This window comes from Tursiops truncatus, chromosome 14 (assembly GCF_011762595.2).
Source record: "Tursiops truncatus isolate mTurTru1 chromosome 14, mTurTru1.mat.Y, whole genome shotgun sequence".
Lineage (NCBI taxonomy): Eukaryota > Metazoa > Chordata > Mammalia > Artiodactyla > Delphinidae > Tursiops > Tursiops truncatus.
In genome coordinates, this window is record NC_047047.1 from 27,772,775 (window position 1) to 27,786,873 (window position 14,099).

The window sequence follows — 14,099 nt, forward strand, 5'->3', positions numbered from 1 at the left end:
TTTTTTAAAATCTAGATTGTGATAGTGATTACAGGACTATATGGATTTTTTTTAGAACATACAGAGTTGTTCACTAGAAAGGATGGGTTTTACTCTATGTAAAACACCTTAAAACTTAAAAAAAGTTTCATAATAAACCCCAAAACCTGAGAATTGTTTTCCATATAGTTGGAGATGTTTCTTCAGGGTAGGTTTCTAGATTGTTGATTCAAGGGGTAAATGCATATGTAGTTTTGTTAATGTCAAATTGTGCTCCATAGAGGTTGTAACATTTTCTATACCTCCACCCTACCAGCAATGTATGAGGTGCCTATTTTCTTATAGCTTCCTTGAGACCATTTTGTTAAGTTACTGAATTTTTCCAGTTGCATAAATGAGAAATGGTATAGTTTGAGTTTGCATTCCTTTTACTGTGGGTGAAATGTAGTATCTGATAAGTTTGAGGGCTATCTGTATCTTTTTTCCCCAAAAAACTATCTGCTCTTTTTTTTTGCCCATTTTTTTCTGATGATTTTGGGTTTTTTTCCCTTCAATTTTTATGATTTCCTTATATATTAGGGATATTAGTTCTTTATCTATAATATTATACTATTTTCTTCTACCTACTTTTGATCACCTTAACTTTTCCTTCTCTTAGAACTTTTTATATTTAATACCATATTCGTGCTAAATTTCCTTTTTGCCTAATAGTTTAGAGTTTCTTAGCATATAGTAGACCATTGTTAAATAAAGACCAGTTGAATTTTTATTTCCTAAGTGTTCAGGTTCAAGCAGAGAATTCTTGAGGGACCCTCATTTAATTTTGGCCACAAGGTTTTTTGCAATGTCTCAGTAAGGAGAAATGCCGATATTTTTCCTGATTTCTTCTGTTTAGTGCAAGTACTTGAGTAAATTAAGTGGTAATCTACTGAGGGATTTCTCAGGAAGAATTCTAATAATTTGTGAGAAGCTCAATAGAAAAATACTGTACTTTTCAGGATAGGGCTCTGGTCAGGGTATTCTTATATGTTTAAAAGCTTGGAAAATTTTTTATACTTTAGCCAATTCTAGTCACTTAGAATCCTGTGCCTTCTAGTTTGTGTGTCTGTGGTGTTTAGTCCAGCTTTATTAAAGCTTATGTCCAAATGAATTCTACCCTTCTTTTCTCTGAAATTTGGAAGTCAAGTAGTTCAGAAAAGTACACTGGTAGAAAATGTTTGACGGGTATTTCCTGGCTTCCAAACATAATATGGGCAGTCAAATTTGATCCTCTGAATTCAGAGGCAATGCCCCTTTAGCTAATCATTTGTTGTTTTCTCCTTTGAGAAAAATGCCTGGTGTATTTTAATGACTTGAGATCCAACTAATTTTCAGAGATAGGCACCAAGTCCCTAGATTCATTTACCAATACCAAGAAACCAAAATACCAAAATACTGTTTTAAGTGGTAATCAAAAGTATTTTCAAGATGGAGAATGATTCAAATAATTAGTGAGAAGCATATCTAAATTCCTTGCGAACTTCTATCATACTCTTTTTGGAAGATCCACCTACTTTAAAAGGGTTCGTAAGAGAAAAATAAATGGCCTCTGTGTGTGTGTGTTTGTGTGTCAGTATCTCCTCGGACAGCTGTGTGAACAACAGAACTAGAGCACCCTAATGCATTTCTGTTTTCATGTACTGTCTTTATCAGCAGCCTAGGTAAATCTCTCTTAGTACATTTGCTACTCTTCTTGAGTGGAAGGAGACAAGTGATGGTTTCTTGTACTCTATTCCCCTTTTCTAATGATGTGCTTACCCAGTAGTAAAGCAGGTAGATTTACCAGGTTGTTAGTGAGCCTTTAAAGGTAGTGGAAAGAACTAACTTCTAACTCCTTTTTTTTGGAAAATAAATATTAAATGAGTGTATCTGTTAAAACTTGAATGTCATTATTTTAAAATCAAAATCTCCTTTTTTAAAAAAATTAACATTTTCCTTATCATATATGAGACGAACTTACCCACTAACCTTTCCATTTTCAGAAACTTCCTTTGACTTGAACTAAGATGTATTAGAAAAGAAGAAAAACATATAAAAATCAGATCCTGATGTTTTGCAAGAATTTTCATAATCAGAAATACTCATGTTTCTTTTCTTCTTGACATCTAATATTCCCGTTTTTCCTCTGAATCTTTATATCTTCTCTAATGTATATTGTGTACAGAGGTTCAAAAGCCTATTTTTTTCAGGGTGCTTTTCATTAGTTCTATTTATAAATTTACTTTTCTTACTTTGCAGCATCCTCTGTCCGGACTATTTTTGCCATCTATTTAGTGGCATCATGTGATAGCTGGTATATTGACGGATGTAATGCTATTTAACAGCAAATAGTCTATAGACAATAATTAGGGAGTATTTCTTTGACTGAAGCTGTTAATATTTATCATAGAAATATAAGGTTGAAACAGACAGATTAGCCATATATATTGGTATCTAACAGTACACAATCTCTAGTGGGTATGTGAATGTTTAATTGTCGAACGTAGTTGTTGCCTCCATGACATCTGCCTATGGATGTTGTAGGACAGTCACCTGTAAATTCTTTTAACAGCTTATTGTTATCTGTTATTTTAAAATATATCAAAGTTCTTGTAATTTATATAATATTATAATGCGCTCTCAGGCATAGATTTCTTAGGTACATAATCTAAAATTTTACCTACTATTTGCTTCTCCCTGAAAATAAAGAGGTTTGAGCTGGCAGAAGGCACTCCATTCAGAAACCATATAGGGAATTAGGCAGCTGCTGTCCTTGGTGATGAAATCATTTCATGTGAATTCTTAAGGAAAACAACTAGTTAAAAAAGCAGGATAATCTTAAGTGTATTGTTTGTGGCTACTGTTGGTATGAAGATAGATCTATCTGAACTAGAAAAATACAGACTCCAGTATCTTAATGTCTTGAGTTCCTGACTGCCATGCAGAGGAAATGTTTAACTATTTTAATCATGTTTCTGTATCTCAGAAAGAAAGCCCTTATGAGAGGAAATGACAATGTCCTACCACAAAGTTATCTCTTATCAGTTATAGTCTCAGTCGATAATGATTTGTCAAACTTGGACATGTGTAAAATGCAAGGGCTGTGTTATTTACTTTGGAAAGGAAAAATTAGATGAAGCTGATAAAGACGGAGTCATGGCTTTTGTTAGGAGACAGAAACCATTAGAGGCAGTCATTGTTAGCTTAGGAAAGTGTCCTTGGACCCCTCCCTCTGCCCCAGCTGAAACCTAAACCTGCTTGGATCATTCTTTGCAACCTGAGGGGAGGCAGGGGCAATGGAGAAGAATGAAGACAGCTCTGACAGAGATTTAGCATTTTTTAAATAGGGAGCAAAATGTGGACCTTGAAATAGACTATTTATGTGAGTTAGGAAACATTGCCTTTTGTTCTAGTACTCCTTCCCCACTCTCATTTATTTAGGTTTTTGAAAGTTCATTTCTTATCCTTTCAAACGTGTAGCATTCCTTCACGTACAGTGTATGTTGCTCTCCTCCTTCCACCTTTCTGAAGATGTAAGTGATTCTTTTTCATTAGTGGAAGCAGAGAAAACACATCTAGCTCAAAGCAACATGAGTCAGTGCATGCTTTACATACCTTTCTTCTCACAGCACTCTTCTGGGTTCCTCACAGTGTTCCTAGTGTTCCTCACAGAAGGGAGCATGGAGGAAAAATGATTTCTAAACAGTAGGCTATTTGGAGGGTGGAAATAAAGTTTGCCCCATTCTGCTCCTTCTTGTCTAGATTTCTGTGTACCACTTTCAAAGCAGGAAAGCATGTGCTGCTTAGGAGGACTTAACTGGATTATGATTTCAGAGGCTAAGAAATAGCAGAGCCAGTACTTCCAGGTCAGAGTACTTTAAACAGTTTGAAGCTGAATATGATGATGTCAAGACAGCCTCATAGAAAATAGGTTTGATAAATATTTGGTGGAGATGACAGGAAAAGCCTTTGACTCCTCTCTAATTATATTTATTTTTTATTTGGCCCAGAAACCAGTCTTCTCAGAACATTAGTAAAGGGCCCCATTAGGTTATTTGTCACAGATTTCTGGGGAAACTGTCCCCTAATGTGGATGTTCATTCTGTAAGGATGGGTCTGACTTGTGAAAGGACCAAGGCTCTGTCTGAGCAATGGTTAGAAGCAGTTTCCTTTTGAATGAAACCAGGGCTCTGAGTTCAAAGCAAAACAAAATAAATAAACTGCATGAAGAAGAGCATATAAACAAAGTTGTGATGAAATTTGTTTAAAATTAGGTAAAGTTTTCTTAAACTTTTTTAAAGTATATATTTCTAAAAAATAACTTTATAATTGTTAATTCTAAATAAAGGGAAAAAGTTTCATTTTCTATACAGATCAAAAAAAATTTTTTTATGCATTTCTTTCTTGTCTTTTTTTATATGCACATGTAATTTTTAGGTAATTTAAATACTATTGTAAATATAATTTAATGGAAATTTTCTATTGTTTCTTCTTTTGAGATTGTTTTCCACTTAGCTCTAGTTTTCACTAGTAGGCTCTGGTTTTTTGGAAAAATAAAATAACTTTCCTTGAAATCTCCACTTCATAGAGGAGTGACTGTAAACGTGCTTTAATATTGTGGTCATTTCAAATAAGAATGCCTGAAATGATCACCTGCTGCCTCTTTTTGTGTTAAGATGAAAATGAGTATCCATTGTACTCTTAAAGTTAGAAATTTTACATGCTTTTTAGTCGTACTTTTCTTTGCCTACATGGTGCCCATCTGTCCATAAAATGTTTTTCTCAGTAATTTGGCAATGCTCACTAACTGTTTCTTTCTCTTTTTTCTTTTTGGCCGCACCACACGGCATGTGGGATCTTAGTTCCCCTACCAGGGATCGAACCCACGCCCCCTCCATTGGAAGCATGGTGTCTTAAGCACTGGACCGCCAGGGAAGTCCAATGCTTACTAACTTTTCTAAATGCCTTTTTTTTTTTTTTTTTTAAAGGGAAACTACGCTTTGGCCATGGTGTAGGATCTTAAGCACCTTATCATCTTTGGATTCACAAAAAGTTTGTTTTGAGTGCTCACAGAGTGTACACTGTATAGAATGAGGTTCCCAAACATAGAGATTTAATCTCTACTCTCATGGATGCAAAGCAAATGAACAGAATAGTCAATAAACTTGAACCAATATATAGAGAGATGCGATGGTTTTGGAGGGAAGAGAAAGTAGGTATTGTACTGTTGAATTGCAGAATGAGTAGATTTCATTAGGAACAGCATCTTGATGAAGAATCTGTTACCTAAAGAAGATATGAGGCTTACTTTATGAAGTAAAGGAAACTGACCTTGTAATCATGAATCAGCCCAACCCAATTTAGATGTGCCTGCTGCCTATATTCTGATAAATGATACAGTTACTAGTGTTACAGTAAAAACTTCAGCTAGGTCTTTATTTTGACTACTGTATTTCTTTATGTGATTTTGTCCTTTTTGTTTTATTTTGTTTAATATTTGCTTTCAGTGTTTCCTTTTATTTTTGTTAAATTTCTATGGGTCAACTGGATAGTTTGATAGTTTTTTTTTTCAGATGAGGAAATTGAGGTCAAAGTAAAGTGTGACTTATTCATCGTCACGATTGTAACAAATCAGTTTTAGCACTGTGACTATACTGCAGTTCTTACCTGATGTTTTTTGTTTTACTTTCTCTTTTGATGTCTAGGATTAATCTGTATGCATTGTTCATATTACAATTTTTTGATATTACTCTAGGTTTGGTTTTCCATTCATTATCTTACTTTTAAAAATATAGGGACTTCCCTGGTGGCGCAGTGGTTAAGACTCCGAGCTCCCAATGCAGGGGGCCCGGGTTCGATCCCTGGCCAGGGAACTAGATCCCACATGTGTACTGCAACTAAGGAGCCAGCGAGCCATAACTAAGGAGTCTGCAAACCGCAACTAAGGAGCCCGCCGGCTGCAACTAAGACCTGGCACAACTAACTAACTAAAATTTTAAAAAAAAATCATCTCCCCCTCTTCCTGGCATATTTCTGTATTTTGATTGCATGCTGACTTAAATATTCACTGATTCTTATGCCCTTCAGAAGTTGCCTGGAAGGCCATTCAAGTGGCAAGTTTTGTTTTTGACCACTGAAACTTAGTTTTTTTATGTAGGGTACCATGTATCTAAGAAGACAAAGTCAAGTTAGCAAAGTCACATTTCCACCTTTTTCTTTTCCTTCTTTTTCCTGCAGCCTCCAAATTGTCTCTAAAAGCAGATGCAGGACCAGTTACACCTGTTTCTGTTCTGTGTCCCAACATTGGTGATATCCTCATTGCTTATTAATGCCATGGCTGAAATGCCAAAACTAGGTGTCTGGAAGCATACTTTTTTTTTTAGCACTTGAGTATTAAAAATGAGTACAGTTGCTCTTAATAGCCTTGTTTGAATATTTTATGACAGTCTTGGTTGTTTTGCAGGTACCTGGGGCCCAAGATTTGGTTGATTTCTCTCCTGTTTATCGATGTCTACACATATATTCTGTCCTGGTGAGTCTTTATCTGGCTCTGCCTAATAAAAATTTATATTGAATTCAAAACTCTGCATTCTCATATTTGATAGTTTTTCTGTTTAGTATTAAGAGTAAGGAATAAGAAACTGTTACTTAAGGAGTATCAATTATTAAAAAAATAATTCTTTTCTTCTTGAATCTTTTATTTGTGTTTGCCATGTGATATGCTATAGCTAGTAATGTTAATTTCTATCAGTCATCAATAGATTATTAGATTATACCTAGAAATAGTGACACACAAATTCAGATTTCTATTCTTAATTTAATAATGTAGTTATTTATACAATAGCCTATCTTTACATATTAAAATAATGTTTGTAAAAACTGTTTGCTTTATCATTCCTGATAATTCTTCCTTTGTCGTATAACACATATGGGAAGAGGAACCTCTCTGGGGAGAAATATTATAGGTATTAATGGGATTCTAAGAAAGGCGCTTTCTCCTTCTTGGTAGTACACCTACATGCAGACACACAGATACATACGCTCAATAAAAAAATTAAACTATGAAGCTAAAGTATCATCAAAGACAAATTGATGAGACAAGTCCATTATCGATATATTTTATAGCAAAGTTCAGTGAAACTTCTATCATGTTGTTTTTAGTATATTTGAATATGTCTTATTGCCCAGTGTGTTATCCATTTTCTTTCCTCATATATTTACCATAGTGTCACTTAGTCATTACTGCAGATGGTTTGGGTGGACGTTATGGCCTGAAGTATTTTTGGTGATCTCCAGTAGTTTGAGCAAAGAACTGATAGTTTCTTCTCCTCTCCTCTCCTTCCTCCTCCCATTTCTCCTTGCTCTCTGCTTCCCTCTTTCCCTCTCCCTCTTTTCTCACTCTCTATTTCTTCTCTCCATTTATCATTCTTGCTATATATAGATGAAGCAAGATATAGATAAAATTGTATCAAGGCATCTAAAATAAGTCACAGTTTCTTTTCAATATCACGTACAGAGAGTTAAATAAATTATAAACATCTTGGTTTGTGACACACTCTTTTCATCATTTCATACAAGGCCCCTGTTGTATTTTATTTTATCATGTTTTTTCCATTCATCCCATGTCCATAAGCCCATTTGTCTCTCATCCCCAAGTATACTAACTCTAATATGTTTAATATATGATCATGGTTGTGTTTGTGTCCTTGAAAAATATATAGTGACTTGTATATGTATTTGTTTTTAACTTATTCAGATAGTATTGTCTTATGGACCTAGTTCTATTTCTTATATCTTTTGCTTAGCGCTATTTTTAATATCTGTCCTCCTTATAGTCTGTATATCTAGTTCATTGCCTCCCACTTAAACGTGATAGTTAATTGATGGTTTGTATTTGCTGTATTTAATTATCTATTACTTTAGTGATAACACTTAAATTGCCTATAATATTCTGCTGTAACAAATAGTACCCTCTTATGGACTGGTGTGTAAGTTTCTATGTTTTTTATACCTAGGCATGAAATTCTTGGGTTATAAGGTATATGTATCAATATAATATTTAATTTCACCAATTTCTAATTTCTGCTAACCTGATGGATATTGATATCATTTTAATTTGCATTTCTCTGATGACTGGTAACATTATGCTTCTCTCTATAGACTTACTAATCATTTAAGATTTTTCTTCTCTGAACGGCCTACTTTTGGTCTTTGTTCAGTTTTTTTAATTGGATTTCTTGTTTTTGTCTTTTCTGTTTGCCGGAAAGAGACATTTCAGAAATTCTTCCAATATTGTAGATATTAACAGTTTAAGATATTACAGATATCTTTTTTCCAGTTTGCCACCAGATTCTAAACTATGTCTGTGTTATCTTTTGTGAAACAGAACTCTTTGATTTTAATATAATCAAGTCAATCAGTATTAACCTTAGAATCTGTACTTTTTGATTCTTGTTTTTAAAAAATCCCTCTCTCTTTCAAGGTCATAGAGCATTCCTCTTCCATTACCTTTAACATTGTATCATTCACATTTTGATTTTGATCCATCTTGTTTTCACTGCTGTATGTATAGGTATGAGGTAGGGGTCCAACTCAATTGTTTTCTATGTGAGGAATTCAGTTTTATTAATCCCATCTATTACATAATCTGTACATCACTCAGTAATTCCTGGTAGTACATCTGGCATACACTAAATATTCATATTTATGTGAATCTGTTTCTCAGCTCTATAGTTTGTTATATTTGGTTTTGTAATATATCTACATATATAGTAAAAGAAGTACCTTCTAATTTTTCCTCTTTTAAATTGCTTTCACTATTTATAGAACTTTATTTTTCCATATATATTTTATAGTCAGTTTGACTTTATAAGAAAAAATTTCTTAGAATATTTGTTTGAATCAATTGAATTTATAGATAAGATTTGGGAAGAAGTGACCACTTTATAATGGTAAGTTATCCCATTTGTGGAAGAATAAGATCTACTTTAAAGTTATTTAATTAAGATGTGTTTCTATGTTAATAGCCTAGGGCATTTTTTTTTAAGTTAACAAGAAAATGCTTATAGTTTTTGTTGCTATTTTCTACTTTATTTTCTAATATTATTGCTGATATTGAGAAACACTATTGATTTTTGTAAGTTAACCTACATCTGACAACCTGCTCAACTCTTCTGCTAGTTATTGTAGTTTGTTTTTTTGGTTTATGATAGGTTTTCTGTGTAGTTGATCATAATATATGCAGATATTGACTTTGTTTCTTTTCTTCCTAGCCATATATCTCTTTGTTCTTATTGTGCTGTTGTATTGACCAGGATCATCATTACTTTGTTGTCTAGTAAAGTGATAGTGGACATCCTTCTCTGTTTTCTAATTTCAAAGAGAAAGTATCTAAAGTTTCTCCATTAACTTGATGTTTGCAATAGGATTTTGGTAAATATTCTTTAGTTATTCCTAGACTTCTTATAATTTTTTATAAAACCATAAATGAGTATTGAATTTTATTGATTTTGTTTTCCAAATATACTGATATAATGCTATGGTTTTTATCCTTTAATTCATGAAGGTGATGGATTTCATTGATAGATATTTCTGATATTAAACAATCCTTGCATTCCTTAGATAAATCCAACTTGATGAGGATGTATTACTGCCTTTTTTTTTTTAACACCCTGTGGAATTCAACTGCTTTTTGTTTATTTATTTTATTTTTAATCTTTTTTGTGTTTCTGGCCATAGTTTCCTTTTCTTTTCTTCTCTTTTTTTTTTTTTTTTGCATTGTCTTTATGTGGTTTGTAAGTCAGTGTTATTTTAACCTCATTAGAATTGTTGAACATTCTTCCCTTTTTTCTATTTTATAAAATGTTTTGTGTAAGATAGAAGTTATCTATTTATTGAAAGTTGAATAGAAATCACATATGCAGTAATACACATTTTTCCTTTGCCATGTACTTCCCTCTCCTTTCTCCCTTATTATCTTGCTTCCATGCTGCATGATTTTGTTTAGTCTCTTCAATAGTATGTATGGTTAAAGAACCATATTTGCTCATATAAAGTTTTATAAGCCTCATAATTGCAAAATCAAGTGCATATTTCCTTTCAAATAGTGTAAAGTCTTGAAAATGGGTAGTTTGTTTAGTTTAATGCTATATCCTCAGTACTTACAACAGTACTTAGTGTAGGTACTCAATAAATATTAGTTGAATGAATAGATAAATAAGGGGTACCTAAAGATGGATAAGTCAAGGACTTATGCTTTTACAAAACTATAATATATCAGGAAAGAAGTTACAACCTTTGAATGACTATAATATGACAGTACTATATCATCACTGTGTGTATGCTAGTTTTTTAAGCTTTATTAAGATTTAATGATATAGAAAATATAACAAATTTTCCTCAAGTGAGAATTCTAGTAGTGATTCATAAGAGTACTGAGGTAATTTATTTGCACACTAGTGGTGTTAAGCAAGTCACCCAAACCTTAACTTTCTCATTTATAAAATGCAATAATAATTACCACTTAGTGCAGTTATAGATATTGTATGAACGGTGCCTATCTCTGGCACATAGTTGGCATTTAATAAATGGTAGTTAATATGGCAAAAATTATGTGTCTCTGATGTGGTCATTAGACATGTTATTGGTATTTTTCAAAGTATATGACAAAGTATAGACATGTTGATAGAGGTTGTAGTTTCTGCCATCAACATGCAAAGTTTATCAATTATTTAAAATTCACACATTCTTAAATATACAAAGCCTATATAATCTTAAATTGTGAGGACAAAACAGGGAGACCTTAAACTGCCCACTTCAAAATAAATTCTATACACTGGTATTCAATAATATTAAAATATTTATTGTTCATAAATTTTAAAGCATTGTTTATATGGCAGAAACTGGCCTCTTCTCCCAATCATAACGTTTCTTGAGTTTTGAAGAAACACCCTGTCTCAACTAAGGTGATAAGAACTCAGCTCTATTTTTTCTGGAATACATGTTTATTTTTTAGATGTCGCTGTTCCATTCCTATAGGGAATTTAAATAACTCAAATATCTCATTTGCTAAAGCGAGGGCCACAGCATGTATAACTTCTAGGGTTGACTTTTCACAGCTTTTTGGGGGCAGTACTTTATCACTTTTCTGTATTTGTTTCCCCATTCTCAAATCACTAATTTGTATTATTGTATAATGAAAGGTAGCTCCTCATAATGTTAATGACAAAGATATTTAATATCAATATTCGTAATATTTTCTTATTTCCTGATGTACTTAATATTAACATTAGGCTTTAAGAAGAGATTTAGGAATAGAGAAATAGAGAAGCTTATTAGAGGACTGAGGAGAAAGTAGTTTTTCTCTCTCTCATTCCTTTCCATTCCTATACTTGTCTCTACTTCTTTACTCTTCATTCTCCCATCAAACCAGGATATTTATCTTTGTTCATACCACTACGCTGTTTCTGTATCTTACTGGACTTTTCAGCTGCTTTTGACTTATGTTGACAGTTTACCACTTAAAACTCTTAATCCCTTCCTTTTTTCTCAATAACATATCCAGATCTCCAAATCTTGCAAATGTTACCTCTTAAATGTAGTTCTACTTCATCCTCCCCATCCTAAAATGATTGCCCTAGTGCAGATTTTCATCAGGATTATTGAAAACAGTCTCCTAAATGTTCTCCCTACCTTGTATCATAACCCCCTCACTCACTTCTCACTGTAGTGTTAATAATCTATCTATCACACAAATCTGACCAATGTTGTCTCCTTAAAATGCTCTAATTGGTCATCTGTGGAGTAAAATATAGAAGAAGATACAGCATATGGAAGTACATATCCATGTCTGGTCTGCCATATTTCCTGCTGCTTACCACCGTGCTTTAATGATACTGAACTGCTTCCAGTTCTTTGAATGTACTATGTTATTTCATGCATCTCATCCTTTTTTCATGCTAGTCCTTCTGCCTGAATTACTATTCCCATTTCTATTTTACTGATTCATATTTAATTCTTTTTTATGTCCTCTAGCAAATTTTCCTGATGTTTCACTTTGAGCACAGTGGACCCTCTTCCTCTTTGCACTATTATAGGACTCAGTACATAGTTACATTAGTGCTTACTGTATTATATCATTGTATTCTAAATAGGCATTCTTTTTCCTCAATAGACTATAAGCTTTTTTAGGGCAGGTACCATATTTTATTCATTTTTTTTAGTCCTAGCACTTTGCACTTAGAATTAGTAGTATATAATACTAAATAAATGTTTGTTTTTTATTTTGAAAGATAGCTACCCTCCTTTTGACCTGCAAATGAATCCAGCATTCTAGTCTCAGTCAGTGTTATACAATATCAGAGCTGGGACTTATACAAGGGAAAACAGTTCTATTGGTGTCCAACGGAAGGATCATAACAGAAGTAACAAAAAGTTCTAATATTTGTCATTTACAATAGTGTTTATCTGAACTTTTGGCCTGGAGGATAACAAGGCACACTTTGAATAAACATGGCAATATTTATTATTTTTAGTGAAACCGACCTTCCATTCACCCCCCTTTTATGGCTGTGCTGCTTATAAATTCCCAAAGGATTATTTGAAAAATCCTACTTATATCTGCCAGCCTTATCAGTAGGGCAGGAGTTCACGTATTGTAACAGGAGGTCAGATTTCGGTCATGGTCTTATAGATGGGGCAAGCACCTGTAAATTCTTCCTTTGGTGACTAAAGTGAAGTACAATATCAAACAGGCTGTGAGACTTTTCTAGGAAGTGCTGAACTTTGGCAGGAAGGGCAAACTTTGGCAGAAGGAGGGGAGGGAAGAAAGTGAACAAGGGTCAGATAGTGGTTAATTGAGACTTGGTCCTTGATGTAGTAATGCAAATGGAAGTGTGCAGGGCAAAGGTAGGTGTGTTTTATAGAATTGTTTTAAACAACTTATACTGTTTAAATCTTCCTGTACAGTTTGGAGATGGGCAGGTAAGGGACAGGATATGAAGCATTTTACAGTCATTATAGATAATTTTTTTAGGAAGGGAGAAAATAACATAAAGTAAAAATTTTATTGGAAGGGGAATGATGAATAATAATAATCTGAAGTTCTTGTACATAGTGTAGTTGTAGTTAAAAAGATGGATGGACTATCTGTCTAATGAAGACAGAAACCAGTGTGTCTTACAGATTTTTAAAAAACTCTATCCAGTGATGTCAGCCATGTTTATGGGCTCCAAGCCTCGAACTCCAGTCAATTTGGACAAAGATTTGTATGTACTTTAAGCTTCTCTATTTACTATAACATTTTTCTGACTTTTCTCCAAATTTGCTGCTCACTCACCCTTCTGTCACTGAAAGGGTGTATATATGTCCCCTAACAAGGATCTTGGGTATCATTAAGAGATTGGGGGAGCAAACCTGTAAGTATAACTTTACCCCTAGTTTGTGCCTCATTTATGATCTTCTTGTGTTATATTGTTGTTAATGATCATCTGCTCATGAACAATTAAAAAAAATTCCCAGATTAAAAAATGTTGACAAATGTACACCTTTGATTATGTACTTTTCTGCACGTGTGTTATACTATAATGAAAAGTTTACTTTAAAGATTTCTGACATCTTGGGTCTAGGGATAGCTATTAGAGCAATATATGGATTTTTTCTTAGTAGGCAGCAACCCCTCAGTATTACATAAATCATCAGAACCTTAGTTTTATCTAATTCTCCTTCAGTCACTAAAGGACACTGTAAAACAGCCTAAGATATAAGGAAAGAAGAATGTTGTTGTTCCGTGAATTCATTATTAAAAAGGCAATATAATACTGCAAGTACAGTATTTCTTTTAAACTTTCTTCAGCAAGAGGCCTCTGAGAATTAGATGAGAGCTGTGAACCCTTTCTGCAGACAAAATGCACGTATATACATGCACCTGATATTTTGCTTCGAATTTCAGAGGCTTCCCTAACTCCTGAATCTTATCCGTAGGCCTAGAAAGAATTCCTCGTCTAAAGGGAACTACAAGCTGAATTAGGTTTCAGGTATCTACTGACCATAGACCTATGCCCCAGAATGGTTTACCCCATTCCGTTTGAGTATCCCCTTTTATA

The 14,099-nt window shown here is 33.5% G+C and overlaps 1 protein-coding gene across 13 annotated transcripts in view; it reads left to right on the forward strand.

Annotated features, from left to right (window-relative positions):
- Nucleotides 1–14,099, forward strand: part of EXOC6B (exocyst complex component 6B) — a 710,711-nt gene that overhangs the window by 288,997 nt on the left and 407,615 nt on the right. For 12 of the 13 annotated variants that reach the window (XR_012325650.1, XR_012325649.1, XM_033838288.2 and 9 more), the window contains one exon: nucleotides 6,461–6,529. The exons of the other annotated variant lie outside the window; for it this stretch is intronic. Coding sequence is in view for 10 of the 12 variants with exons in the window: in XM_033838288.2 (XP_033694179.1) it covers nucleotides 6,461–6,529 (69 nt within the window). In the remaining 2 variants the exon portion in view is untranslated. The remainder of the gene's footprint in view (nucleotides 1–6,460; nucleotides 6,530–14,099) is intronic. 13 annotated transcript variants of the gene reach the window in all.